A 26,819-nucleotide genomic window follows, 5' to 3' on the forward strand; every position below is an offset into this window, starting at 1 on the left:
AAGGGTGTCCAACACCAGTCTCTGGGACTGGCCTCCCCAGCCTCACTCTGCCCTGCAGCACAGGCATAAAACTGCTGTCGCTGCAGCAGTGGTACTTGGCCCCAGCCCAAGAAGCAGCTTTGTTCTGGGTGCAACGGCCTCAGTTTGCAGTGCCTCAGCGGGTCACACTCCACTGTTTAATGTGAGGCCAGTGCTACAGGGGCTTGTTCTTCACATGCTGAGCACCAGAGTCAAAGCTTCATGTAAGTACCTAACCCCTAGCAAACTGCTCAGCCAGGCTGGAGGTAAGACCTGGGATTCCTTAAAAACTAATGGTGACTGTGGGGAAAGAAAACCCAAAGTTGCTTTAATGCCTGGCAAGACCAGGAGATTCAACACAGGCTGTGTGTAGCTTGCCTGCTCCAGCCCACCGGGACTTAGCCCTCGTGCTGGCAGCTCCCTGCTCTGCTCCCAGCTCTCCATGCCACCTGGCTGCAGCCCCAGGTTCCCTCCCTGGCCTTGAACACTTCACTGTATCCTTCCAAAAGCTTGAGTTTCTGTACTCGGATTGCTGTCTCCCTGCATCCACCTCTGCCTGTTGCTCCTGGCCTGGATGGAGACTGTGCTCAAGGGTGCACTGTGCCGTACTGTGTGCGAGCACCGAGCCTGTGCCCTAGCTGTATGGGCACTGTGGCAGCACCATGGTGGCTCTTGCTGACCTGGGGAAGCAGCAGGGCTGCCGATACTCAATGGGCCCAGAATAACCAAACCCCACAGTGGATGTGGCGGCTGCACTTCCCACCCCTCTCCTTGCCCCAGCCACCCTGCCTCATCCATCTTGCAGCCAGCCCACAGCCTAGGGTGGAGGTGCTGCACCCATCAGTGCCTGCTGGTGGAAACCCTTCTGCAGGAGGGAGCACGTGTCTGTGGGGAGAAGCAGCATTTCTCGAGCCTATGCAGAAACCAGCTTCCCCCTGACTATAAGGGTTGCACAAGGCAGCCCAGTGTCCCTCCCCTGTCCCCACATCATGGTACAAGGACAGGGTGCTCTGCCCAGCACGTCATGGCTGTGGTTGGCACTAGGGAAGCAGCCCTGACAAAACACCCCAGAGCCAATTTTAGCAGGGCAGAAAGTGAGTGGCCGGGCTGCCTGGCAGAGGGAGGGACAGCCCACGGCTTCAGGGTGGTGATCCAAATCCCTGCGCTCCCCCGCGGCCAGGCTCACCGGTGCTCCTGCGGAAGGTGTTGCTCATACCTGAGCACCCCGCGGGCTGAGCCAGGGCCCCGAGCCTCCGTCCGCACTAACGGTTTAGAGCGGTTCGCTCCACCGAGCTGGAAGCCTCAGCTCCGCACTCGCCGGGACCGGCATCCCGGAAGCCAGCCAGCTCCCCGGGAGAAAAAGGTGGCGGGGGAACGCCGGCCCGCCGGGCACGGACTGGACCGCCGGGGCTGGGAGCCCGGCACCTCGGACGGCGGAGGCATTTCGGCGGCTGCCTGGATAGCGCCGTTTGTTGTGGTTGATGTCGCCGACAGACGCCGTGCGAGTTTCGGCCGGGGCCGGCTCCTCCGCTGCCCGAGCCACGGGCGGGTACGACACCGGGGGCGGCAACGTCCCGCCCGGCGGCTAAGTCACCCGCGGGGCCGGGACCGGTCGGTGCGGGGCGGTCGGTGCGCACCGGCGGGCGGGCGCTGGGCGGGGCGGCCCCGGGCCCCTTTGTTCGGCGGGAGGCGGCGGCGTGCCGGCTCTCCGCTTTGTCCGCCGCTGTCGGCGGGAGCCGCTTGCTCCGGCGCGCCGTGAGTGGGGCCAGGGATGGGGGGACTGCGGGAGGGCGCGGGTCGGTGGGGAGGGGGGAGGCAGGTGGGCGGCAGTCCCCCGGGAGGGGGGGGCGGGAGCCCCGGGCATGGGCTGCGGCCGGCGGGGCTGGGGCCGCAAGCGGGGTGGGTCGGGAGGGCTGAGATCCCGGGCAGGCTGGGGTCAGCCAGCGGGGCAGGAGGCCGTCGGTGGGCTGGACTCAATGGGGCTGGGGTCAGCGGGCCCCAGCGTGGGCTGGCCGTGGTCAGTGGGACGGAGGTCCCTGGGGTCGCAGGGACTGATGAGCACCGGGTGGGCTGCCCGGTGCTGTGGCATAGGGGCCCTGATTTGGGTTGAGGAGATTGGGGTCCCTGGGCGGGGCAGGCTGGGGCGGAGGGGTTGGGGGCTGCAGGCGGGGGGACCTGGGGTGTATGTGAGGGCCCAGCCGCGGCACGTGGAGCTGGTCCTGACTCACAGCGTGGCCCGGAGGTGGTTCGTGTTTGGGCCCCTCGGCGGGGAGCTGGGCTCTGGCTGCTAGCCCCAAGGAGCTCTATTGTGCCCAACCGTGCCCACTGCAGCTCCTGACCCATGCTGCGATCTGTTTCTGTGTCACTCTTCGTTGACTACCACGCAGTGCCCACGTGTGTGCTTTCACTTACCCCGGACTTAGCAGCTCCAGGGGTTGTCCTCCTGCCTGATCCCCTTGCCTTGTCCCCTATCCCAGCCCATCACCCTGGGGCCAGGGCGGTGTGGTGCTGCCAGGCAAGAGTTAAAGGCAGACACAAAGCATCCACCATTCAGCAGGGTGGTGGGGGAGAGGGCCTCACACCGGGGAGACCTTGCACTGTGCTTGACCACACGAGGATGGTGGGCCTGGTGGGCTGGGTTTGGGTCCCTGGTGCCAGCCCATGCCACCTCCTGCAGCTCAGCAGGTTCTGCTGAGTGCCAGGCTATCAGCGAGAGCATGTCACTTACATGGGTGCTTTTGCTGGAAAGGCTTTTCTGTTTGGGCAAGGTTGCTTGGGAGGCAGCTGACCTAAGCCAAAAAGATCTTCTTGTTCTGAACAATAGTGGCGTGAGTGCAGCAGGAATCATCGGCTGCAGGGGTGTGCCCTGGTCAGAGGCAATGGATCAGGGCAGGCAAGGCATGGGGGGAGCTGGTGGCTCTGTGGGGACATGTCCCCTCTGCTCACCCTGGGCAGCCCTGCCACCTGCTGCCCTTGCACTAGCTCGTGTGCAGGCTGTTTAAACCTGGCGTGGCAGTGGGGTGTCTCCTCTTGTGTCTTCTCCTTTCTCTGGGAACTGTGATGCGGTCCTCGTAATTTCCTCTCCAGCCCCTGGTGTCAGCTCCTTTGCTGGGGCTTTGTGCAATTCCTCAGTTGCCGTACACTGCCCTTGCCATTTGCTCTCCTGTCTGCTGCTCTGCACCACCAGCCCTTGCCATCAGGCTGCAGGGTGCTCCACCACGGGCTTTGGGGGCTTGTAAGGATTTGGGCTGGGGGTCTGGCATAAGGGAGGGCACAGCACAGAGGTTTGGTGGGGCAGAGTGATGCCAGTCCTTGAGGGAGAGCTCCGCAGGTTGAAGACCTGGCATGTGGTAGGGGATGCTGCTCAGAGGGGCTGCCACTTGCTGCTTTCCTCCGGGGACCGGGAGAACCCCCAAGGGAGCATGTGGGTGCTGGCACAGGGTGTGGTACTGGCTGGGGACCTGCCCAGGACCAGGTGGCAAACAGGTGCTGCAGACCAGGGGTGGAGGAGGTGGTTCCGTCCCCTGCCTGTCCCATCGCAATGCCCAGCTGGCGCTGCCCCGTGCTGCGTGTTTACCCTGGCTGTGGCTGTGCTGACTCTTCCCACAGGTGTGCCCTGCAGGGACAGTGAGTGTCCCAGCCTTTCCTCTGCTCCCCAGATCTCCACCTGCCCGCCTGGCGTCAGGGCAGGAGCAGGATGTAGATGGGAGCACAGGGAGGCAATGCTGAGCAGGGGATATGATTCTGGGGAGATAGAGCCTTGGGTGGCATAGTATAGGGTGAGGTGTCCCTGCCCATATCAGGGGGTTGGGACTAAATGATCTTAAAGTCCCTTCCAACCCAAACCATTCTGTGATTCTATGGCTGCTAATGCAAATCTGTCTTTGAGGATGTGCAGGTGAGGGAAGGGACACCAGTGGTGGGAGAGGGACAGAACTGGGATGGTGGCTGGTGTTTTGAGGGAACCTGATGCAATGCACACGTATTTGCTCAGCGCCTGTTTGCTTGCCTTACCTGCAGGGCTTGAGACAACTGCCTGGCCAGGATGAGCTGGAGTTTCCTGACGCGGCTCTTGGAGGAGATCAACAACCACTCGACCTTTGTGGGCAAGATCTGGCTGACCGTCCTCATTGTCTTCCGCATTGTGCTGACGGCCGTGGGGGGCGAGTCCATCTACTATGATGAGCAGAGCAAGTTCGTCTGCAACACGCAGCAGCCGGGCTGCGAGAATGTCTGCTACGATGCCTTTGCCCCGCTCTCCCACGTCCGCTTCTGGATCTTCCAGATCATCATGGTGGCCACGCCATCGGTGCTCTACCTGGGCTTCGCTATGCACCGCATCGCCCGCATGCCTGAATCCTCACAGCGCCGGGCACTGGCAGCCCAGCGGGCACGCATGCCGGTGGTGCGCCGGGGAGCTGGGCGGGACTATGAGGAGGCAGAGGATGATAACGAAGAAGACCCTATGATCTTTGAGGAGATTGAGGTGGAGAAGGAGAAGAGCCCAGAAGGTGGAGAGAAGCATGATGGCCGGCGCCGCATCAAGCAGGACGGGCTGATGCGTGCTTATGTCCTGCACTTGCTGTGCCGCTCTCTGCTGGAGATGGCTTTCCTCTTTGGCCAGTATCTGCTGTACCGCTTCGAGGTCAGCCCCTCCTACATCTGCAGCCGCAGCCCCTGCCCGCACACCGTTGACTGCTTTGTCTCCCGCCCCACGGAGAAGACCATCTTCCTCCTCATCATGTACGCCGTCAGCGGGCTCTGCCTCTTCCTCAACCTCTGTGAGCTCGTGCACCTGGGCGTGGGGCGCATCCGTGATGCCCTGAGCCAGCCTAATGGCCCCCCGCTCCCGGCTGGCAACAGCCCTGCTCCACAGTACTCCAAGAAAGCCCCCGGCGCACCCCCTACCTATCACTCTCTGAAGAAGGAGCCGCCGCGAGCGCCACTGCCCGACGGCAAGCTGGACTACCGGGAGAGCCTGGGGGCCGGGCGCTTCGCCCTGGCTGGGGCTCCCCCGGCACACGAGCTGGACCGGCTGCGTGAGCACCTGCGCCTGGCACAGGAGCACTTGGAGGTCGCCTTCCACCTCCAGCCGCCACCACGGCCCCTCAGCCCTGCCCGCAGCAGCAGCCCTGAGGCCAACGGCATTGCCGCCGAGCAGAACCGCCTCAACCTCGCCCATGAGAAGGGGACTGGTGCCTGCGACAGGACCACGGGTGAGCCAGGGACAGGGACCCATGCGGCCAACTGGGGTGAGGGCCATAGGGGCTGCCCCCAGGGTCCCTGGGGGGGGGGATGCCATTTCCCCCAGGGCGGGTGCTAACTTGCCTCTTGTTCCCCACAGGGCTGTGAATGCCACCAGGGATGGCGGCAGTATCTGCTGGAGTGGCTGCTGCTGCCAGCACAGGACAGAGAGCCTGCCAGGAGCGCGGGGTGGAGGATGCTGTGTGCCTGCCCGCTGGGGCTGGCCGGGCAGCCCTGTGCCCGTGGGCAGTGGAAGGGATGGGGGCCTTGGGGGACATTCCTACTCAATTTTCAAAAAGGGAATATCTTATTTTTGTACATTTTTATAAGCTTGTCAGCGTGTGCGCCCTGGCGTTTTTATACTCTGCCCATGATCTCTCTCTGGGCCTGTGCCCCCCTCCCTGTCTCCTGTTTCACCCCCTTTTCCTCCTCCCACCCCCATTTCCTGCAGCATGTTCCCCTCACACCCTGTGCCCTCCCTTGCCTGCTGAAAGCCGGGGCTGTGCCTGTCAGGCCATGCTGGCAGCATGGGGGCCTAGGGGACCGAGCCTGTGGGTCTGGCTGGCTGGGCCGAGCCATGGGACAGGACACTGGGCTGGCATTCTGCTTGAAGCATAGGAGACAGAAGGGTCCTGGTGGCACCGCTGCTGGAAAGTGCTGGTGCGGCCAGGGGGGTCGTGCTGCGCAGCATCCTGCACAGGGCTACGAGCTGCAGGGCTGGCCAGTTCAGAAATGTATGTGCAGAGAGCAGGGGCTGTCCTTCGTGCTGCCTCCGCCTCTCTCCTCACTCGGCCAGCTGCTCTTGGACCAAAGCCTGTGCCCTCCTGCTCTGGTCGTTGGGCCAGGACCCCCTGTGTGGGACTGGACCCTGGTCCCATCGTGGGTAGATGTCATGTCCAGAGCTGGGCTCGGCTGGGGGCCAGTGGGGCATTTCTCATCATCTCAGCCTGGGTCACACGAGGATTTTTGTAGTGTTGTTTTTTACTAAGCAATGATTGTCACTCTGTTTTTTCTTCTTTTCTTTTTATATCTATATTAGTAAAGGCTGGAGACGTTTTGTACTGTACTGCTGCATCCGGTCCTTCGGGAGGAAGGGGTGGGAAGGGAATCCTGCACAGCTGGGCTGGGACCTCCCCGCTCACCCGCGGTGACTCAGTCGTTCCTGCCGTGCATACAGAGGCAGTCACAGCCACCATCAGCCTGGTGCAGTGTCATTGCTCCAGCTGGGTTCCTGCGTCATCCTGTCCCCAGCAAGAGGCCTGGTGATGGGATTCCCCATTCCTTCCCATCCTGCTGCAGCCAGGAGCAGAAGGGATGTTGCCCTGCCCTGGGGCTCGAACAAACCCAGCCATGCCATCCCATGCCAGTTTTGGCCAGCACATCCCAGTTCCCTCTTGGGGCCTCCTGGAAGGAACTGGACACCTCTTGCAGCACTTGTCCGTCCCCTCCCTCCTCCAGCTAAAAGCCCTCGGGTAGCTCACATCCCGCTGTACATGCATTGCCTCTGTGTTTGTTTGTGATGGAAGCTGGCATTTCCAGGCTGTTTTGATAAAGGGAACAGGTTTATTTAATTGATTCTGTTAAGCTTTCCAACAGGCGCTGCTGCCAGGAAGAGGGCTTGCTTGTAGTGCTGCATGTGCCACCAGCCCTGCTACGAGTTCAAGGCTGTGGCATGGGCTCACCCAGACACATCCCAAACTGTGCTGCAGCAGCCTGGCCCTGCCTGGGAGCACGGGGAGGCACTCTGCAGGAGGAGTGGGACCACAGCCTGGGGTGGGGGGGGCAGTTGGATGAGGAGAAAAGGTGGGGAGAAACAGAGTTTGAGCTGGTTGCAGACAGCATGGTGGCTTCTGACAGAGGCTGTGCTTGTCCCTGCCCCACCATGCCCTAGCTTGCCCCAGTTTGGGACCAGCCCTGGGGCAGGTCTGGCAGCCCAGCCATACCCAGGGCAGCCCAAAACTGCTGGGGCTTGTGCAGGGGAGGGTGGCACAGCCCAAGCCCCAGTGTCCATCTGGTCCCTGTGGCATGAGGCAGGGGTCCCCTGAGCACTTGACTCCTCCCAGGCAGTATCTCAGTCTGGGGCTGGGCTGCGGGATGCCCTAGACGCAGGTGCAGTCCTGGGCCAGGATGTTGGGCACCGTCTCATACTTGAAGGAGTACCCGCCGTCGGAGGTGGTGCGGACACGCAGGGAGCGCATGGTGCCGGGCAGGGCAGCGCAGCAGAGCTGCACACCCAGGCGGTGGCTCAGCCCATGGCCTGCAGCACAGCTCCCATGGCAGTAGTGGAAAACAAAGCTGCTGGGGTGCACAATCCAATTGTCCCAGCCCAGCTCCTCGAAGGAGATGTTGAGGGAAGCCCGGCGGCAGTTGGTATGGGCGGCCAGGTCCTCGGATGGGCGCTGCAGCAGGCTCAGGGCAGCTGGGGACCAGGGCACGGCGGAGCGACGAGCCCTCTCGCTGCCCTTGGCACGGGTGGTGGCCACCAAGAAGGGCATCTTGTCCTCCTCAGCCAGGCAGGGGCAGCCGGGGCAGCGCACCAGGATCACAAAGAGTGGCTGCGAGAGCTGGGGCAGCAGTGCTGGGGCAAAGTGGAACACAGTCCAGTGCTCAGGTGTCTGCACCACCATGGCCGCCAGTGGCACACGGCCGTGTGGTGACAGGGTCAGCACATTGGGGGCTGAGTGGTTGGGAACCGCCGAGGGGCCAGTGTAAAACCAGAGCTGGGCAGAGGTCATTGCACGGCTCAGGGTGTGTGCTGAGGGCTGGAAGAGGTAGGTGAAAATGCCTTCTTCCTCCAGCAGCTTGTCCGGCTGTGAGGGCTCGCAGGGCACATCTAGGTGGGGGAAGAAGGGAGGGGGAGAGAAGAAAGATGTTCAGGGTGTGCACCCAAACCTGGGGAGGGTCCTTGATGTTGGATGGGAGGTGGGATGTTGCAGAGGGTCGCTGGGGTGCTGGCAAGGCATCCAGCTGCTGGCATGGGCTGTGGCAAGCTGCAGGGGAGCTGATGCCTAGGGTTATGCAGCAGCCACTGCACTGCGCCCTGCAGCTGAGCCCTGCTGTGACCTAGGCTGGTCTATTGCTGCTGCCCCCATCCACCAGCATCCTGCCCTGTCCCACAGCATTCTGCCCTGTCCCTTAGTATTCAATCCCATTTCCCTGCATCCTGACCCATTTCCTAGCATCCCACCCTGCCTACTCCTCACCCCTCCCCATATCTCCACATGCTGCCTGGACCAGCCATCCCCCAGCTTTTCAGCACCCTCTCGTGCCACCTGCCCCTTCCCCTGCCAGTGTCCTGGGCTGCTCTGCCTGTCCCACCTGCCATACCATGCTACCTCCTAGCTCTTTACCAAACCTCACCTATGCCCGTGCCCCAGCCTGGCTTGCCCTCTTTCTCTTCTCCCACAGACCACCACAGCACCCCTTCCATCCTGCTGCATCTGTGTTGCCCCAAGCCACCACTCTGCTTCACCCCTCTGCCCTCTCCATCCCACCCAGATGTTCTCACCTGTGGAAGGGAAAAGGATAACCTGGGAGGTGTCCTCCAGCTCCTCCGGCTCAACTTCAGTGTTTTCAAGGATATCTCTTCGGTGCACTCTCCTTGCTTCCTTCTGGGGCTCCTCCTGGAGAACCGGGGGGCTCAGATGCTCCAGCACCTGAGCCCGCACCTTGGCCAGGATGAGCTGCCGATCGGCACCAGCCCCAGTGCAGCTGGCCAGGGCGGCAGTGGGCAGCATGGCAGGCAGCAGGTGCAGGAGGAGCAGCATGACCGTGGGGTGCACAGCAGGCCGGTGGCTCGAGGGGCTCTGCCGCGGGCTCCTGCCTGCCTGCCCAGCCCGTCTGCCCACTGTGCTCCCCCCGGGGCAGGGTGGCATTGAGACCTATCTGACACTGACGCAAACGTCTGCTCGCAGTATTATCTCTGGGCAGCGAAAGTGCTGAGACGTCTGGAATGCGAGGACTGCAAGGACAGTGTGGTCTGGGGGAGGACGGCGCCTGGGATGGGGGTGGATGCTGCTGGGGGGTGGCGGGTGTGTGGGGCGGGAGAGTCCAGGTTGTGGGCTGGGTGCTGCAGGGAAGGCTTTCCTGCACTGGTATGGGTGGAGGGGGCATCCTGGGCAAGCATTGCTGGTGCTGGGTGCTGCCCATGGTGGAGGAGCTGCAGATTTGGAGCTTCTTAGGCAAGAGTGGGAGGTAGCAGTGGTTGTACCCAGCAAGGATGTCTGGGCAAGGGCTTGGTGGGGTACAGAGCCCTGCGAGGCCCTGGCCAGAGAGGGCATGTTAGGGGTGGCGGGCTGGGCAACCCTTGCCAGGGATGGCTGGGACACCCCAGGCTCACAGGGCAGTGGGGATGTGAGGATAGGGCCCTAAGGACAGTGTGGGGGAAGGGCTGTGGCATCTACAGGGCAGCCTGAAGGCAGGCAAGTTCCTGGGGACATGAAGCAGGAGGGATGGCAAGAGGTCCCAACACTGCCTGGGGAAGGATGCAACAGCTTCATGGGGAGGAGGAGATGAGGCAGAGCCAGGCCTGCTGGAGACCCCACAGCAGTGCCAAGAGAAGGACTCTGGAGTGCTGTTTGGGCTGGCCAGCCGCGGGCTGGCTCCTGGGGTGGGAGCTGCAGGAGGGACACAGGCTGTAAGAGGACACAGCAAGTCCTGCCCTTCCTCCCGCTGCTGCCTGTGGTGCATCCCACATCCAGCATCCCTTCCTGCCCTGTGAGGTGGTGGGCATCCTCTGCACCCCCTCCACTCCTCCTGCAGCCTCGCATCCTGCATAGCACCTCTCGTAAGGCACATTCCTCTCCTGCAGCCTGGTATCTCATGCAGCATCCAGTGTGGTATGCCCCACCCACCCCACTCAGCACGTCCTGCATGGCATCTTCCATCCCACTGCAGCCTGGTGTCCCATGCCCCGCGCCCCACACCATGCCACGCACTACACAGCACATTGCCTCCTGCCTCAGACTGACCCAGCACCGAGGCACCACTGTGTTTATGGCGCCCCTGATCTCTGGAGGCCGGGTGCTCCTGCTGGGCTGCTATACATAGGTAGGCCAGCCCTGCCCCAGCGAGGCTCTGAATGGAGCAGGCTCAGTCTTATCAACCCAGCATGTCATCAGAGAGTATTTTTGGGGACAGCAGCTGCAGGCGTTTGTAACGTTTGGTCCCTGTGTGCTGACACCAAGGAGCAGAGCTGGGGGAAGCAGCACGAGCTCAGTGCTGGCACTGGGAGACACTGGCAGAGACAGCAAAGTGAGGTGCGTGTGTGGGGCAGGGGACTGGGCTGTGGGGCTGTGTGGGGAAGGGTGATCAGGGAAGGGACCAAGTGGGGTGGCCAAGCCATCAGGGCTGTGAGTGTCTGCACGAGCTGCCATGGGGTCAGGGACCGTGTGCCAGGGGATGGCCCTGGTCCTTACCACTCCTTGGGAGTCAGCCCTGTGCTACCGTCCCCTCTGGCTAATTCAGGGATCATTTTAGTTTCTATTCCCCCTGCCTGAGAGAGGCAGAGACGCCCCTGCCCCAGCCTGGGCCGTGCTGCGGGCAGAGGTCGGGGTGCACTCGCCCAAGGGAGGCACGGAACACCCTGCCTGCCTCTGCCCGTGACGCTGAGCAGTTACCCGCAGTGCTGGGGTGGTGCTCCCCAGCCTTCCCTCTCACCCTGGGGCTGATGATCTCCAGCCGTGCCTTTTCCATACCCAAGGGCAGGATCCTACAGATCTGGAGGGGGATCTGCTCCAGGAGGAGCCTCACTTTCCCCCCCGCAGGGCCCTGCGGGGTGACCCCTCCGAGCCCAGGTCCGGCCGGGTGCCGCCCGCCCACCCGCGGCCGCCCCGTATCAGCACCTGGCTGCGGAGCCAGCCCAGATGCTGCAGGAATGCGGCTCTGCCACCACCCGATACTGCAGGAATGCCCCGCGGGTGGGGAAGGGGCGGGCTGGAGCCGTCCTGCCTCCGCCGTTACCCCTCCCCAGCACCCGCAAGCAGCTGCTTGTGTCCGGAGCTGGGGTCCCTTCTGCCACCGTGGGGCAGGCTGTGGGTGCCCTGGCCCCTCAGGGTGCTAAGATCTGCCTTTTTGTCACCGCTTCCATTGGACTGGGATGGGGGATGGGCGATTTGGGATGAGACAGGAGGATATCCGGGGGTCTGGGGTGCTCGGAGAGAGTGTCATGCTCATGCGACCAGGCACAGGTCCTTCCTGCTGGTGCTCTACAGTGCTCCAGTACTGAAGCCCGAGCCCCTCACCATGGTCGGTCTGTGCATCCCCCCCAGGCTAATGATCCACACTGCTGCTCCAGCCAGCTGCCTGCAGTGACGCTGAGGAGGTGGTGATGGAGGGGTTTGAGGGAGCCCCCAGGTTCCTGGCCTACCCACGTGCCTTCATGGTGCAAAGTGGCACCGATGCAGTCCTGAGCTGCCAGATCACAGGCGACCCCCGGCCAAGCATCCTCTGGGAGAAGGACAAGATCCCAATTGAGCCCTCAGGCCGCTTTCATGTGGAGGCCAAGGGGGACCTGTACAGTCTGCTGGTGTCCCGTGCCACTCCCCAGGACAGTGGGCTTTATGTGTGCAAGGCCAAGAACAGCATTGGCGAGACCTATGCTGCTGCCACACTCAAGGTGGAGGTGGGAGAGCCCGGAGAGGAGGAGGAATGCTTGGACAGTGAAGCACCTGCCTTCCTTGTTGCCCCCTCGTCCATACGTGCATGCCGGGGAGAGGACGTGATGTTCACCTGCAGGGTGTCTGGGCAGCCATGCCCAGTGGTGCAGTGGGAGAAAGATGGTCACAAGCTGTCTGACCTCTTTGAGAGCAGCCACTTCGCAGTGGGGCAGGAGCCGGAGGACTGGCACTTCTTGAAGCTGTTTGGTGCGCGGCCCCCAGATGGGGGGGTGTACTTGTGCAGGGCACGCAGCGGCTCCCGGGAGGCCCTGGCAGCTGCTGTGCTCCTGGTGGAAGCCCAGGCACTGCCAGACAGGCTCCCCAATGGCTCTCCTGGTAATGGCCCTGAGATGCTGGGAGAGCAGCAGCAGCGGCAGCATGCAGCAGGACAGTGCATGAGACCAGAGACATGGGTGCCCAATGGCATGGTCCCAGCCAGGGTGCCAGGGGCTAAGGCATTCACCGTGAGTGCAGGGAAGCATGCCAAGTTTCGCTGCTATGTTACTGGCAAGCCCAAGCCAGAGATCATCTGGCAGAAGGACGGTGAGTCCCTCACCCCTGGCCGAAGGCATCTCATCTATGAGGACCGGGAGGGCTACTTCATCCTCAAGGTGCTGTACTGCAAACCCCAGGACCAGGGGCTGTATGTTTGCACCGCATCCAACACTGCCGGCCAGACCCTCAGTGCAGTGCAGCTCCAGGTGAAAGGTAGGTGATCACCCAAGAGTTGCTGGATGCTGGGGTGGTCCAGGGCTTTTCACCTGGCAGGGATGCACCTGAGTGTGAGCCCAGCAACCCTGGGCTCTCCCCTGCCCCATGCAGCTGGGGTCACCCCAGACTCCTCCCCAGGGAACTGCGGGCTGGAAGCAGTGGATGCTAGGCTCCCATGTGGTGTGTTCCCCTTGTGCCTCTCTCCTTGCAAACAGAGGTGGCATTTCTGGAGAGCTGCGGCTGTCCAGCCACGAGCGGGGTGGTGGGGATAGTGCCTTGGTGACAAATTCCCCTGGAAGTGCTGAGTGGTTTTGGCGGGCAGCCCTGCAGGGCACAACTCCAAGTGTCTGAGCTGGCAGCAGCCCCAGCCCCTGGAGCTGCCCTAGCAGCTGCGAACAGCCTACGGCTGTGGTAACCCGGCTCCTGGTGCATCCCCTGCCATCTCTACTGCTGCGCTCCGCTGAGATGCCTGCTACAGTATGCTGGCATACATGCTCCTGCGTCCCCAGAAAGTCCCTGCTGAGATGCTGGTGGCACCACTGGGTCTCCCCAGCCCATTCCCTCATTCCTCTCTCTCTGGGGGATGTGCTTCTTGGTCCAGTGTCCATCCCATACAGGCCAAAGAGGAGGAGAGCAGAGAAGGGCCGAGGCCTTGGTGCTCTGTGTGAGCTGGAAAACACTGAGCACAGGGCTGCTGGTGGGTGCCATACCCTGCGCACCCTCAGCACCCATCTCTCCTGGCGGCAGAGCACCGGCTGCAGTTCCAGGTGCAGCTGGCGGATGTGGAGGTGGTGGAGCGGGAGGATGCTGTGCTGGAGTGCCAGGTGCCACTGGAGACCATCCCCACCACCTGGTACCTGGAGGACAGGGAGCTGCAGCCCAGCCACAAGTATGTGATGGAGGAGCAAGGTGTGGTGCGGCGTCTGACCATCCGTGATGCCCGCACTGATGATGATGGAATCTACCTCTGCCAGATGAAGGACAAAGGGCGCAGCATTGCTGAGGTCTCTGTCCAAGGTGGGGATCAGCTTGCCTTGTGGCATGGCTTTATTTTCCTGTCTCTCTCCTTGCCAGGGTCCCCACTGCCCCCCACTTTCCCCTTCCCTCCATTTGGCCATGGTGCCTGCTGCTGCTGCTGCTCCTCAACCTCATTTTCTCTCCCACCCTGGGGAGCCCTTCCTCCCCAGGGATGTTCCTCAGCATCCCTCCCCAAGCCTTTATGCATCTCTTCCCATAGGGGTGATCGTGAAGCGGCTGCCACGGAAGCTGGACGTGATGGAGGGGGAGAATGCAGTTTTCTGTGTGGAGACACGTGAGGTGGTGGAGAGGACCTGCTGGCGGCGGGATGGGCTGCAGCTGCGGGAGTCCCCCTGCACCGTGCTGAAGAGCTTTGGCAGGACGCACCTCCTGGTACTGGTGCACGTCACCCGCCAGGACGCGGGCATCATCTCCTTCTCTGTCGGAGAGTCACAGACATCCTCCCAGCTCCGGGTCAAGTGTAAGCCCCAGGCTTGGTGGGTTCCTACGTCCACCATTCTGCCCATTCATGGAAAGGGTTGATGTGGAGGAGAGGTGGGTATGGGCACCCAGTGTGGTGGGGACATGACACTGTGACGGCTTTTTGGGGAAACAGTATTTTAGCAGGGTCCAAGGCCCCAGCCCTCCAGGGCACTCACAAACCCCTATAACCAGCACTGCGCCACATGGGAGCAAGACCATCCTCTCCATCAGAGGGAGGATCCCCAGAGAAACACACTATATAGCCCCACTCAGCCCTTCTGACACCCCACCCGGAGCCTTACTGCTGTCCCCAAACAGGCAATGAGGGCTGTGACTTGCAGGTGTGAAGCGTGACCCCCCAAGCGCACCGGTGGCAGCTGAGATGAGTGTGGTGGAGAGCAACACAGCCCTGCTGACTTGGTGCCCTGCACCTGATGCCCACCTTCGTGCCCCCAGTCGCTACCTGCTGGAGCGTCGGGAGGCACTGGGAGGCGAGTGGGTGCAGTGCCTTGCCACCGACCTGCCCAGCTGCGTGCGGGTGCTGGGCAACAGCGTACCCCGCGAGGCTGACTACTGCTTCCGCATCTGTGCTGCCAACGAGCACGGCAGGAGCAGCCCTGTGGAGTTCCCTGGCTCCGTGCATCTCGGTGAGGATGCCAAGCCAAGGACTCCCACCTGGGGGCTAGCTTTCCCCAAGGGCCAGCCAGGTTGTTGTGCCATAGCATGCTGCTGGCCAGTGCTGAGTCTGGCTGTGCTCAGCCCCTGCAGCTCGCTTGGAGAGGGGTCTGCAGGATGCACGGGTGAGGGACGGTGAGGATGTGTGGTTCTCCCTGGAGCTGTCAGCTGCAGTGCAAGGCACCTGGTTCCTCAACGGTACCAGGCTGTGCGAGGAGAAGGAGGAGGCAGGCAGCCGGTGCAGTGTGCGGTGCCACGGGATGGAGCACTCGCTGATGATCCGGGGAGTGCAGCAGGCTGACAGCGGGGCTCAGGTCACCTTTGTGTCCGGCAGTGTGCGGGACTCGGCCACATTGCATGTGCAAGGTGAGCAGGGTGCTCACCCTGGGGGTCCTGCTGGGAGAAGAGCACCAGCAACTCTCATGCTGGAGGATGTGAGGATGCTTCTTATCCCTTTGTCTTGTCTCTCAGCCCCGCAGGTCCGCATCGCGCCAGTGCCCGAGGCTGAGCGGCTCCGGGAGGTGCTGACAGGGCTGCCAGTGCTTCTGGAGTGCCAGGTGTCCCCCCCTGATGCTCCTGTTGGCTGGTTGAAGGATGGTGAGGCCGTGCCCCTGGATGACATTATCGCAGTACAGGCAGAGGGCTGTGTGCGGAGGCTGCTGCTCCGCTCAGCGGGTCCCTCGGACACCGGCGTGTACACCTGTGATGCTGGGGATGATTCCATGAGCTTTGTGGTGACCGTGACTGGTGAGCTGGAGGCTGTGTGCGGGAGCCTGGGCTCCACCTCCTGACAGTGCTCCTGCCCCTCGTCTTGCCCCCATGATGGAGCTGAAAGCTGCTGTTAGGTGCCCATGCTGAGCCCTGTGTCATCCCTGGCAGCAGCACCAGTGAAGATTGTCAGCTCCAACGAGGATGCCCCCCATGCCTACATGATCGGGCAGCGTGTGGAGCTGTGGTGCCAGCTGTCCCGCCCAGCAGCCCTGGTGCACTGGTACAAGGACGGGGAGGAGGTGGAGGCAGGCGAGAACCTGGTGCTGGAGCAGGAGGGGCCATTGTGCCGGCTTGTGCTGCCCAGTGCCCAGCCACAGGACACGGGGGAGTTCGTCTGCGATGCTGGCGGGGACTCTGTCTTCTACACCGTCACCGTGGCAGGTGGGTGTGATGCAGGAGGGCTGGCAGGGTAACATCTTGGGGCACTTTCTTTGGCGTTGCAGGGTGCCACAGCATGTGTTCCTCTCAGTGTTCCTGTCATTTGCTGCTCTGGGGAGTCTCATCAGAGACACTCTTGCCAGGTTATCAGCTTCAGGTCACTCAGGGTCTTTGCAGCAGCTCTGATGCATAAAGCCACACAGACTGACTGTCAAAGGGGACAGCTCACTCTGACAGTCAGAAGTTCTCAAGCACCCAAGGGCACCGGCACCTCCATGCCAGTGTGTTTGCTGGACTTCTGCCACAGCCAGTAACCAAATCCTCCTTTGAGGTCCTAAATATCATGGGATTGGCACTTGGCGTGGGGTGACTTGCTGTCTGACATCTCTCTGATGGACAGTGTTAATTGCTGACCTGAAAATCAGCAGTTGCCTGGGTACTGAACATTGGGTGGTGGTTGCTGGGTGCGAGCAGGGGGTGGCTTCCGCAGTGACTGCCCCAGCCACAGAGAAGCAGGGAGGCAGAGGACAATGAAAGCTGAAAGTGAGTGAAAGACTTCTCATCTCTGGCTCCAAAACCCACAGTTCCACAACCACAGGAAGGCAACCAGGGCAGACTTAAAGCCCAGTTAAAACCTTCTGTGACCATGGTGGTAAAGGCTCTCCACGGTGCTAATATGTGGCAAAGGGCCAAACTGATATCAGAGGATGGCATGAAGATAGGATGGCCGACAAGAGATTCTGGAAGAGTCAGTGAAGTGGTGACTGGTGGGAGGGTAAAGAAGGGACGTTATTTACTGTGATAAAGGCAAAATCACCACTGCCAGACAGGCGGTGTGGGCTTTGGGCAGAGGCAGGAGGCATCATCTGCCCTGTGGTGGTGCGTGTCATGGAGAGCTTGGCTTCCGTCAGCTGGGAGGGGGGAGCACCATCTGCTGAAGCTCAGCTGTTTGGCTGAGCAGCTTTGTATTACTTGGGCAGAAGGTTCTTAGAGAGGCTGGCTTGGTTTGATCAGTATTTGGCCATCAGTGTCACTGGCAGGGCTGGGGGTGGGTGCCAGGAGCCTCAGGCTGGCAACTCTCTGGCATGTGCACTGTGCTGGCTGCTGCTGTCAGCACTGCTGTGGCACGCTTGGGTTTCCCCGAGGCATCCCACCTATCCCCCACCAGCTGCTGCCTCCAGCCTGGCTACCCCTATGTGCCTCTGGGTCTTCTAGCAGCTGCCAAAGCACTGGGGCTGCCTCAGAGCTGGCGGTGGGACTGGAGCAGCACTGCCTGCTGAGGGCTGGCACGTTGCCCCTTCCTTGCTTCGGTGCCGTCCAACATCTCCAGCAGAACTTCAGTGATGTGATTGCTTTTAGCAGGCCCAGGGGCACAAGCAGCTGCTGAGCGTTTGATCAGGGAGCCAGGCGGATGCAGGCTCAGCACGGTGCAGGTTGAATGCTGCACACTGGCGCTGTGCCGGTTGTGCACTGCAGGGTTGCAGTGCTCTGCTGAGCCTGGGCATCGCGGCTGGAAACTGGCTGGGAAGTTTGCAGCCTGGACACCCAGCACGGCAGGCAGCTGTGGGCCGTGAGAAGGGCAAATTGGTGCTCAACCAATTTGTGGTGCTCAATCAATTGGTGCTCAACCAATTTGTCTGCTATGCGTCAAGTGTGCCCTGTGCCAACTCAAGGTCACAGGCTGGCTGAGCGCCAGAGTAGAGTCCAGGACAGCTACAGCCCGCTACAACACATGTGGCCGTGTAGTGTTGGCTGCTGCAGGCAGAGGCCACATCCCGGCCATCTCCCAGGAGAGAGGCGGGCTGGTCACCTAGAACTTGTGCTGGGAACCCCTCTGCCTTTAGAGATCCAGCTCAAGACAGCTTGGAGATGTGAGCAATGGCACACATTTTTTGTGCAACCCAGTAATGGTGGCATTTAGTGAGCACTGTGATCTGGCATGGGGTCCTGCGTCCTAGTGAGGTGGAAGGATGGGGCTGCTGGATGCAAGCAACATGTCGGTGCTGCAGTCAGCAAATGCCAAGGCTGAGCTGAGACAGAAGGTGGAACCTGTTAGCCTCCAAAACAGGGAAACAGGCAGAGGGGTGGGTCCCCCTGGTATGGCATCACAGGGGCTGGTGCTAGCACCATAGATTGCAAGTAGCAGTGTTGGGGCTTGCTAACAAGGTGTTTGCCTACCTGCATACTCTCTTCCCATCCCTCAGCTCTGTCCCAGGGCAGAGCAGGTCAGGTAACATGACAGCGAGGGCATAGCAAAGATTTACAGCCAGCTGAAAGCTCTGTGCTCCTCCTGGCTGTGATGGGTGAAGAGGGAGCCCCAGTCAGGGCAGCCCAGCTGCTTGTGCTATGAATGAGGTGGTGCCTTGTGGCTTTAAAGGCAATGAGCTGGTAAAGGGATCACACCACACAGGGCTGGGACTGCCAGCACCACTGCCTCTGGCCTTTACGTCCTGGCTGAGCCGCACGTCTCTCCCTGGCAGCAGCATCAGTGAAGATCATCAGCTCCAATGAGGAGGCCCCCCATGCCTACATGGCTGGGCAGCGTGTGGAGCTGTGGTGCCAGCTGTCCTGCCCAGCAGCCCTGGTGCACTGGTACAAGGACGGGGAGGAGGTGGAGGCAGGTGAGAACTTGGTGCTGGAGCAGGAGGGGCCGCTGTGCCGGCTTGTGCTGCCCAGTGCCCAGCCACAGGACACGGGGGAGTTCGTCTGTGATGCCGGCGGGGACTCTGTCTTCTACACCATCACTGTGGCAGGTGGGTGTCATGCACAGCTACGGCCCTTTCCCCCTTCTCCTTCTGCCCCAGCACCCTCTGCTCACACTACTGTCCCTCCAGTGGCTGTAGCATCTTATCTGTCCCTCACCTCCTTGTGAGCAGCTCCTTGCCAGTGCCCTTGGGGTGGAGGGGGATATGGTCAAGGGGCTGGTCAGCTGCTCTGTCTCCTGGAACCCTGCCTATCCCCACACCAGGGCACAGCCATGCTGCCTGCCCATGGGTTATGCCACTTCACACCCCAGCCCTGGTGCTCCCTCACCTTTCAGCTACCAGTGCTGCAGGGCTGGCATCACACTGGCCACCAGCCCTGGGACAGGTAGGATGGAGGCCATGTGGCACAAGGTCTTGGTCCTCTTAGCTATGCAGGTTTGCATTGCCCCAGTGCCCGAGGCACAGCAGCTGCAGGAGGTGCTGGCAGGGCTACCTGTGCTGCTGGAATGCCAGGTGTCCCCCCCAGAAGCCCCTGTCCACTGGCTGAAGGATGGCAAGGCTGTGCTCCCAACCGACGTCCTGGCCATTCACTCAGAGGGGTGCTTGCAGAGGCTGCACATCTCCACAGCCGTGCCGTCCGACTCAGGGATGTACACCTGCAATGCTGGGGATGATGCTGCCAGCTTCAGGGTGACTGTGAGAGGTGAGCTGCCTGGGGAGTGCCTGTTCTCACGTGGGGTTCACACAGCACCATGGCTGAGCCCCTCCATGTGTCTCCCAGCAGAAGCACCAGTGAGGATCGTCAGCTCCAACAAGGATGTCCCCCATGCCTACATGGCAGGGCAGTGTGTGGAACTGTGGTGCAGGCTTTCCCGCCCGGGGGTCCTGGTGCACTGGTACAAGGATGGGGAGGAGGTGGAGGCAGGCGAGAACCTGGTGCTGAAGCAGGAGGGGCAGCTTTGCCGGCTTGTGCTGCCCAGTGCCCAGCCACAGGACATGGGGGACTTCATCTGCGATGCTGGGGATGCATCTGTTTCCTACCACGTCTCAGTGGCAGGTTGGTGGCACAGCAGGGATGTCCTGGTGAGGGCAACACTGCCCTGGCTCTGTGCTGTGGGGTCGCAGCCCTGCTCCCTGCCCTCAGCATCGCAGAGGGTGGGGTGCAGCTGCCTTACCCAGGGACTGGTGGGTGCCCCCCTTCAGCTGTGATGGGTTTGCACTGTGGGCCCACTGTGTCCTCAGACAGCTCCTGCCCCTTTGCACCGGGGTGGGAGGCTGTAGCACCCCCTCAGCTCTACAGAGACACAAGTGGCGGTAAGTAGGGACAGCAGAACCAGCAGGTTCTCACACCCTTCCTCCACATCCCCGGCAGAGCCCCCAGTGAGGATCCTGCAGCCCTTGCAGCGCTCGCTGGAGCTCCTGGTGCAGCCACTGGAGCGTGTGGAGCTACGGTGTGAGCTTTCTGTGCCAGATGCTCCCGTGCGATGGTTCAAGGATGGGCTGGAGGTGGACGAGACTGATAACCTGCTGCTGGTGGTGGAGGGGGCCTGGCGCTGCCTCTTCATCCCCAGGAGCAGCGTGGAGGACACGGGAGAGTACATCTGTGAGAGCAAGGATGAGGCCATCTCCTTTGATGTCAAAGTGTCAGGTCAGTGGGGACCTGGGAGCAGGGAGGCACTGGTAGGACTCTGGCCACAGGGTCTTTCCCAGCATGGCAGAGGGGGACTGGCTGCTCTGTGGTGATGAAGCTGGTGGGTGGCCACTCCCTAGGCCACCCAGCATGAATGCTTGCCTGGGGGTGGCAGCAAAAGTGTCCCTAGGGCCACCTTGTCCCCACACTGCTTTGCATCACAGCCACACCATCTTTGCAGAGCCACCAGTGAGAATCCTGCAGCCCCTCAGACCCATCCCTGTTGTGACGGTGTCCCAGGGAGAGACAGTGACACTGGGCTGTGAGCTATCCCGTGCGGATGCACATGTGACCTGGGCCAAGGAGGGTGTCAGGCTAGAGGCTGGAGGCAGCCTGGTCCTGGAGGAGGAGGGTGCCCATCGCCGCCTGCTCATCCCTGTGGCTCAGGCTGAGCACTCTGGAAAATACATCTGCGATGCCACTGATGACACAGTGACCTTCACTGTCCAAGTGTTAGGTGAGCAAGAGGCTGGGGGAGAGCCTGGTGGAGGGTGCTGGGTGCACAGACTCTGGAGCCCTCTGCTTTGATGATGTTGGGCACTGCAGACCCACAGGTCAGGATCCTGGAGAGGGATACACTACCAACCCAACGGCATTGCCGGGCCATGGAGGACCTGGTGCTGGAGGTGCACCTCTCACACGCCCATGCGGAGGTGAAGTGGTACAAGGATGGGGAGAAGCTGCAGGACACAGGACGTGTGCGGCTGGAGGAGGACGGGGCACGACGCTCCCTCATTGTCCTGGGTGCCACGGGCAGGGATGCAGGGGAGTATCTCTGCGACACCGGGGATGACAGTATCATCTTCTTTGTCACTGTGAAAGGTGAGCAGGAGGTCCCGTAGGGGTGGCCAGTGTGGCAGGGACCCAAGGTGACTTCCTGGCTGCTACCAGGCTGGTGTGGGGCTGAGCTCGGTGGCAGTGAACACAGGGAGGCTGGTGGGGGGAACGCAGGGAGCGGGGGCTCTAGAAACCTTTGTGCTGCCCAGCTGCAGCCAGAGGACATCCGGACAGGATCCAAAGATAGCAACACCCAGCACAGGCTGTTGCTCCTGTGGTGACAGCCTGTCTTTCCAGTCCCAGAGCCACCGGTGACCATTGTGGGCAGCACAGGTGCCGTGGAGCATCACTGCCTGGTGGCCGGGGAGGACCTGGTGCTGGCTTGTAAGCTCTCCCAGCCTGATGCCACTGTGCGCTGGCTCCGGGATGGCCAGGAGGTGCAGACGGGTGAGCGGGTGCAGGTCAAGGCCCATGGGGTGCTGCGGCAGCTCACCATCTGTGGGGCACAGCCTGGTGACTCGGGGTGCTACATCTGCGACGCTGCCAGCGACTGCATGGTGATGAACGTGGAGGTGTCAGGTGAGCCAGTGGAAGCTCAGTGCCTTGGGGACACTTAGCATGGTGGGATTGTGCCACAACAAGGGAAGAGACACCTCTGTGACCACACTGATGGCAGAGGCCAGGGCAGCAGCATGGCAGGGGAGGGTTGGAGCCCCATCCACAGCCCTGCAGGAGCCACTGGTCAGGAAGGGACATGTCAGGGTCATGGCGAAACACGTCTCTCCCTCCTCCCCCAGCCAGGGACTGGTTAAATTTAACCTTGGCCAGCTCCCAGGCGCCGCTTCTTCTGTTTCGACTGCCAACGGCTGAGCTCAGCCCGGACTCTTATCAGCTGGAGATGGAGGGCTGGGAGAGTGGGAGAGAGCCTGGCACAGGCGCTCAGAATGGGGAACACCCCAAAATTAATGGACCCAGCTTGGCAGCTGAGCTGCCTCTGCAGGGAGGGATGTAGGAGTGATGGGCTGTGCCACGTCCCTGCCTGGAGCCCCTGAATTGACAGCCCCCAACAGCCTGCACACCTGCCCCACCAGGACCCCCAGCTGGTGCCGCCATGACCCCCATCAGCCCCACAGCCCTCCTGCCCCATAACGACTTACTGTGGGCATTGCCACCTCTCCGCTTGCAGCAGTCCCATCCCTGCACTGCCCTGCACCACAGGGACACCCCTGAGCCCTGCCTTGCCCCTGTGCTCCCTAGCCCGGCCCGTGCGTATTGTCAACAAGGAGGAGGCACAGAGCCCACTGGAGGTGCTGGAGGGGGACAGTGTGACACTGGTGGCCCGGCTGTCCCCAGAGACGGCAGCAGTGCGGTGGCAGAAGGACGGACAGACACTGCTATCAGGTGGGCGGCTGCTGGTATGCAGTGAGGGCCCTGCACGCAGCCTCACCATCAAGCAAGCGGAACTGGGCGACACTGGCATCTTCCTCTGTGATGCCGGCGACGACGAGGTGCATTTCATGCTGCACGTGAAAGGTTAGACTGGAGTGTTCCTCACCCATGCCGGGGGGCAGGAATAGTCCCTGCCCCACACCAGAATGCTTTGTGCAACCATCCCACACCGGTGCTGCCAGCGGGGTCACAGCTGAGCCTGTTGCTTCCCTGGCACAGAGGCACCTGTGCTATTTGTGAACAAGCGGGAGGAGCGGGAGAAGCTACTGGTGCTGGAGGGTGGCAGTGCCGTGCTCTCTGCTGTCACCTCCATGGAGCGAGCTGATGTCACCTGGCTGGGCCCGCAACAGGCAGCAGTGGCCAGTGAGCGCTGTGAGCTGCGGCGGGATGGCCGAGTGCACAGCCTCATCCTCCACAACATGGCCAAGGAGGATGCTGGCGTCTACACCTGCCTCTCCTCCCATGACCAGATGCAGTTTGAAGTGAGCGTCCGAGGTGAGCGGTGACAGGGTAGTGGGGGTACCCCGGGGCGCCCCCCTGGTGACAGCAGGAGCTGACACAGGGGGTTTGGCTGTGCAGAGCTGCTGGTGAAGTTCCTGCGTGGGCTGTCAGACGTGCGGGTGCGGCAGGGTGAGCGCGCTGTGCTGTGGTGTGAGCTCTGCAAGGCGCGGGGAGATGTGGTATGGAGGAAGGACGGGCGGGTGCTGGCACCCAGCCCTCGCCGGCAGGTAATGGCAGAGGGACGAGAGCGCTCACTGGTGCTGAGCCACGTGGAGCCTGAGGATGCTGGCGAGTACTGCTGCGAGTCCAACGATGACCAGACACTGGCAACACTGACGGTGCAGGGTGAGCTGTGCGTGAAGCTTGGCTACCACCCTGGGGACCCTTGTGCTATGGGGGTGATGAGGGAGCACAGTGATGGCAGGGAGGGTGCGGGGATGCTCAGCAGTTGTGCAGGATGAAGGGTCCCCATTGCTGTGCCCCAATGCCCTGGCTGTAGTCCCCAGGGTGGTGGAGATAATCACAGAGCTGCAGAGCCTGATGGTGCTGGAAGGGGAGGACGCCACCTTCAAGTGCCTGGTGTCCCCCGAGGATGTGGCTGTGGCCTGGCAGCTGAATGGCCAGCCTGTGGTCCCTGGTGAGCGGCTGCTGGTGACAAGGAGTGGGCTGTGCCACAGCCTCCACCTCCGGCAGTGCCAGCTGGGTGACGCAGGCACTGTGACTGCCAACGCCGAGGGGCTGGTGAGCACAGCCCGGCTGAGTGTGCAAGGTGAGGGGGAAGGAGCCAGCTGCAGCACAGCCCAGGGTACAGTCCCGGGGTGCTGCTGCTGACGTGGTGCATGGGCCGTGCAGAGGCGCAGGTGCTGTTCGTGCAGAAGCTGCAGGACGTGGTGGCGGAGGAGCAGGGCGATGTGTGCCTGGAGGTGGAAGTGAGCCATGAGTCTGCCGAAGTGCAGTGGCTGAAGCATGGTGTCCTCCTCCAGCCGGGCAGCAAGTACCAGCTGCAGGAGGTGGGGTGCCGGCGCACCCTCACCATCCGCTGCCTTGGCCTTGCTGACCGCGGCACCTACCGCTGCGAGACCCTGCATGACCGCACCCAGGCCAAGCTCTGCGTGGAGCGTGAGTACCATGCTGGGGATGGTACTCGATGGGGTGGGGATAAGGATGGTAATGGGGAGGGCACCCACCCACTGCAACTTCACTGCAGGGTGGAGGGGCAGATCTGGTACTTGTCTGGAAGCAAGTATCAGACAGTATTTTGGTTGAACAGAGAGGTGAGTGTGGGCATTAGGGATGGGCAAGGGTGGGAACTTGGTAGAAAGGACTGGATTTAGAGGATCACTACAGCAAGCACAGACTGGGGAACTGGGGGCTCTGAGGTGGAGCTTGCACCCCTGGCTTGCAGACATGGGTCCCTTGCAGCTCGGAAGGTGTCGATCCAGACACCGCTGGCAGACGTGGAGACCTTTGAGAAGGAGGCAGCCACCTTCCACCTGGAGCTGTCCCACCCCGGCGTGCCTGGGGTCTGGACACGGGATGGCATCCGGGTGAAGCCCAGCAGCACATGCCGGATCAGCACCGCAGGCTGTGGGCACAGCCTGACATTGGAGAGGCTGTCGCTGGAGGACTCAGGGACTGTCAGCTTCACTGCTGATAGCCTGCGCTGCAGCGCTCGCCTACTTGTGCGGGGTATGGCACCTTGGCATGCTTGGGGGGGGGGGGGGGGTCGTGTGGCACCAACACTGCCTGTCCTGCAGCCATTCTGTCCTGGGAGAGATGTCAGGGCTGAGCTGCCCACTTCAGGCACATCCTGGAGGTGGCCCCCTGTCCCCAGGGAGGAGATGTGACCTGAGCAGGGTCTGGGTCCAGAGCCAGCTGGGACACCAGTGAAGAGTGCTTGCTCATGGTGGTGCCACAGGAAGTGCCACCTTTGTCCTATGCTGGGATGCCCCAGGCACAGTTCCCCATCCCTGCCCGCGTCTTTGCCTTAACAAACCTTTCTGTCTTATGTTTTCCCCTCTCAGAGCCTCCAGTCACTATGGTGAGGGTCCCTTGGGACCTGGGAGTACCAGAGACAGGGGTTGCCAGCTTTGAGTGTGAGCTATCTCGCCCCAGCGTGGAAGTGAAGTGGTTCAAGGTGAGGGTTCACCCTAATCATCTCCAGCAGTGCCTGGCTGTGCCCTCCCTGCTTCACCCCACTCCCTGCAGGGGATGTGGGCAGGGGAGGAGGAGGCAAAGCAGCAGGATGTTGCCTGCCTGCAATCCTGAACATGCTGTCCCTGAGCAGGATGGGCAGGAGCTGCGGCCAGGGCCCAATTGCCGCATCTACTCTGCTGGTCGGCGCCGCATCCTGCAGCTGAGCCACTGTGAGCTGGCCGATGCCGGCACCTACACCTGTGATGCGGGTGACTGCTGTGCCTCCGCCACACTGCACGTCCAGGGTACAGCCACCCAGCTCCCAGGGGCCTGTGCACCCCCAGCCCTGCACCACTTGCTCCCCCTTGCCCTTGGCTGCCCTGGCACCCTGCTCTTTGCCTGCAGAGCGCCAGGTCCGCATTGTGCAGGACCTGCAGGACACCCAGGTGCAGGAGGGTGACAACGCTGTCTTCAACTGTGAGGCATCGCATGGTGATGTGAAGGGCGAGTGGTTCCACGACGGGGAGAAAATCAAGGTCTCCAGCACGGTGAAGATACGGCAAGAAGGTGGGGGTGCAGGTGGCACCACACCTGGTTTGAGGCTCAAGCAAGGAGAGTTTGGGTGGAGAGGGGTTTTCTGCCCCCTGCCTGTCATGGGCACCCATCTTCATCACTTTGAGTCTGCCTCTCCCTCCCCAGGGACTCGTCATTTCCTGCTCTTCTGCAGTGTACGCCCTGAGGACAAGGGACTCATCCGCTTCGTGGCTGGGACAGCTGTCTCGGAGGCCAATCTGCAGGTGAAAGGTACTGGTGTGCAGTGCAAGGGCTTGCTGGGCTCCACCATCAAGGCTGGGGTGCACAAGGGTCAGCTCAAGGGGTTCACACAGGAGCGTACCTAAATGCCAGTGGCTTCCCCCTACCTGCCAGCACTGCCCATCCGGATTGTGAAGCCCCTGCGGGACAAGACGGTGCTGGCGCGGCACAAGGCGACACTGGAGTGCACCGTGTCCCACGCCCGGGGCCGAGTGCGCTGGCTCCGCGGGGACACTGAGATCTTTGCTGGTGACAAGTACGAGATCTGCAATCTGGACTGCTACCGCACGCTTATCATCCACCACGTGGGCCCTGAGGACGAGGACTCCTACACCTGCGATGCCTTTGATGACCGCTCCACTGCCCGGCTCCTTGTGGAGGGTGAGGGGCACCAGGGGCCATGTCCCCACAGCCCACTGCTTGCAAGGGTCTGAGCACTGGGGTGGGGGGAGCAAGCTGGATATGGGACCAGAAGCCTGTGCTCCCCTTGCGTGAGACACCCCTTTTAGGTGCCCTACCAGCTCCAGGCATGCTGCAGCTCTGACTCCCACTGTCCCAACAGGGAGCTAGGAGCCAGGATGCTGCACACAGACAGACAGATGCCATTGCTGGGAGATGGGGTCATGCTTCCCCCAGGATGTACAGACAAATGGATACCGTCCCCAGCCCACTCTGGCCTCAGGGCTCTGCATTAAACAGCGTGGTTTTTTTTCTGACATGGCTTCTTCCACCTCATCAAGCTTGGGTTCTGTTAGGATAAGGGGTGATGGCACTGCATCCCACCCAGAATCCCTG

At 61.8% G+C, this 26,819-nt stretch overlaps 3 protein-coding genes across 10 annotated transcripts; 2 read left to right on the forward strand and 1 right to left on the reverse strand.

Annotated features, from left to right (window-relative positions):
* Positions 1 to 1,647: 1,647 nt before the first annotated feature.
* Positions 1,648 to 6,326, forward strand: LOC134167570 (gap junction gamma-1 protein-like). The gene is made up of 3 exons (XM_062626353.1): positions 1,648 to 1,773; positions 4,039 to 5,234; positions 5,363 to 6,326. The coding sequence occupies exons 2-3, from the start codon at positions 4,064 to 4,066 to the stop codon at positions 5,368 to 5,370; spliced, it is 1,179 nt and encodes a 392-aa protein (XP_062482337.1). The 5' UTR covers positions 1,648 to 1,773; positions 4,039 to 4,063; the 3' UTR covers positions 5,371 to 6,326.
* Positions 6,327 to 6,805: 479 nt separating this feature from the next.
* INHA (inhibin subunit alpha) lies at positions 6,806 to 9,225 on the reverse strand. Its single transcript, XM_062626354.1, has 2 exons — positions 8,771 to 9,225; positions 6,806 to 8,095 (listed from the first exon to the last, which is right to left on the reverse strand). Exons 1-2 carry the CDS (start codon positions 9,135 to 9,137, stop codon positions 7,362 to 7,364), a joined length of 1,101 nt encoding a protein of 366 aa, XP_062482338.1. The 5' UTR covers positions 9,138 to 9,225; the 3' UTR covers positions 6,806 to 7,361.
* Positions 9,226 to 9,982: 757 nt separating this feature from the next.
* On the forward strand, positions 9,983 to 26,742 carry OBSL1 (obscurin like cytoskeletal adaptor 1). 8 transcript variants are annotated; one of them, XM_062626357.1, is made up of 27 exons: positions 9,983 to 10,520; positions 11,810 to 12,626; positions 13,377 to 13,646; positions 13,867 to 14,127; positions 14,471 to 14,776; positions 14,889 to 15,170; positions 15,276 to 15,551; positions 15,684 to 15,956; positions 18,434 to 18,706; positions 19,086 to 19,361; positions 19,440 to 19,715; positions 20,031 to 20,306; positions 20,530 to 20,805; positions 20,895 to 21,170; positions 21,423 to 21,704; positions 22,383 to 22,658; positions 22,794 to 23,069; positions 23,154 to 23,420; positions 23,575 to 23,844; positions 23,928 to 24,194; positions 24,498 to 24,764; positions 25,100 to 25,212; positions 25,363 to 25,516; positions 25,617 to 25,778; positions 25,911 to 26,015; positions 26,139 to 26,405; positions 26,587 to 26,742. In XM_062626357.1, the coding sequence occupies exons 1-27, from the start codon at positions 10,170 to 10,172 to the stop codon at positions 26,592 to 26,594; spliced, it is 7,203 nt and encodes a 2,400-aa protein (XP_062482341.1). In that variant the 5' UTR covers positions 9,983 to 10,169; the 3' UTR covers positions 26,595 to 26,742. The 8 variants fall into 8 exon arrangements, with proteins under 8 accessions (XP_062482341.1, XP_062482339.1, XP_062482340.1 ...); XM_062626355.1 differs by having other exon boundaries at positions 9,984 to 10,520; positions 11,558 to 12,626; XM_062626356.1 differs by having other exon boundaries at positions 9,985 to 10,520; positions 11,558 to 12,626; positions 19,443 to 19,715.
* The last annotated feature ends 77 nt before the right edge of the window (positions 26,743 to 26,819 follow it).

Source organism: Pezoporus occidentalis, unplaced genomic scaffold (assembly GCF_034315485.1).
Source record: "Pezoporus occidentalis ecotype Australia unplaced genomic scaffold, CSIRO_AGI_Poc_V1 ctg291, whole genome shotgun sequence".
In the NCBI taxonomy this organism is placed as follows: Eukaryota; Metazoa; Chordata; class Aves; order Psittaciformes; family Psittacidae; genus Pezoporus; species Pezoporus occidentalis.

Coding starts and splice junctions, on each gene's coding strand:
- LOC134167570 (XM_062626353.1), top strand. CDS start 4,064: ATGAGCTGGAGTTTCCTGACGCGGCTCTTGGAGGAGATCAACAACCAC.
- INHA (XM_062626354.1), bottom strand. CDS start 9,137: ATGCCACCCTGCCCCGGGGGGAGCACAGTGGGCAGACGGGCTGGGCAG. Junction 8,096..8,770: donor TATCCTTTTCCCTTCCACAG/GTGAGAACATCT, acceptor TCCCCCACCTAG/ATGTGCCCTGCGAGCCCTCA.
- OBSL1 (XM_062626355.1), top strand. CDS start 10,170: ATGCCCCGCGCCCCACACCATGCCACGCACTACACAGCACATTGCCTC. Junction 21,705..22,382: donor GATGAACGTGGAGGTGTCAG/GTGAGCCAGTGG, acceptor TGTGCTCCCTAG/CCCGGCCCGTGCGTATTGTC. Junction 24,765..25,099: donor CGCTCGCCTACTTGTGCGGG/GTATGGCACCTT, acceptor TTCCCCTCTCAG/AGCCTCCAGTCACTATGGTG.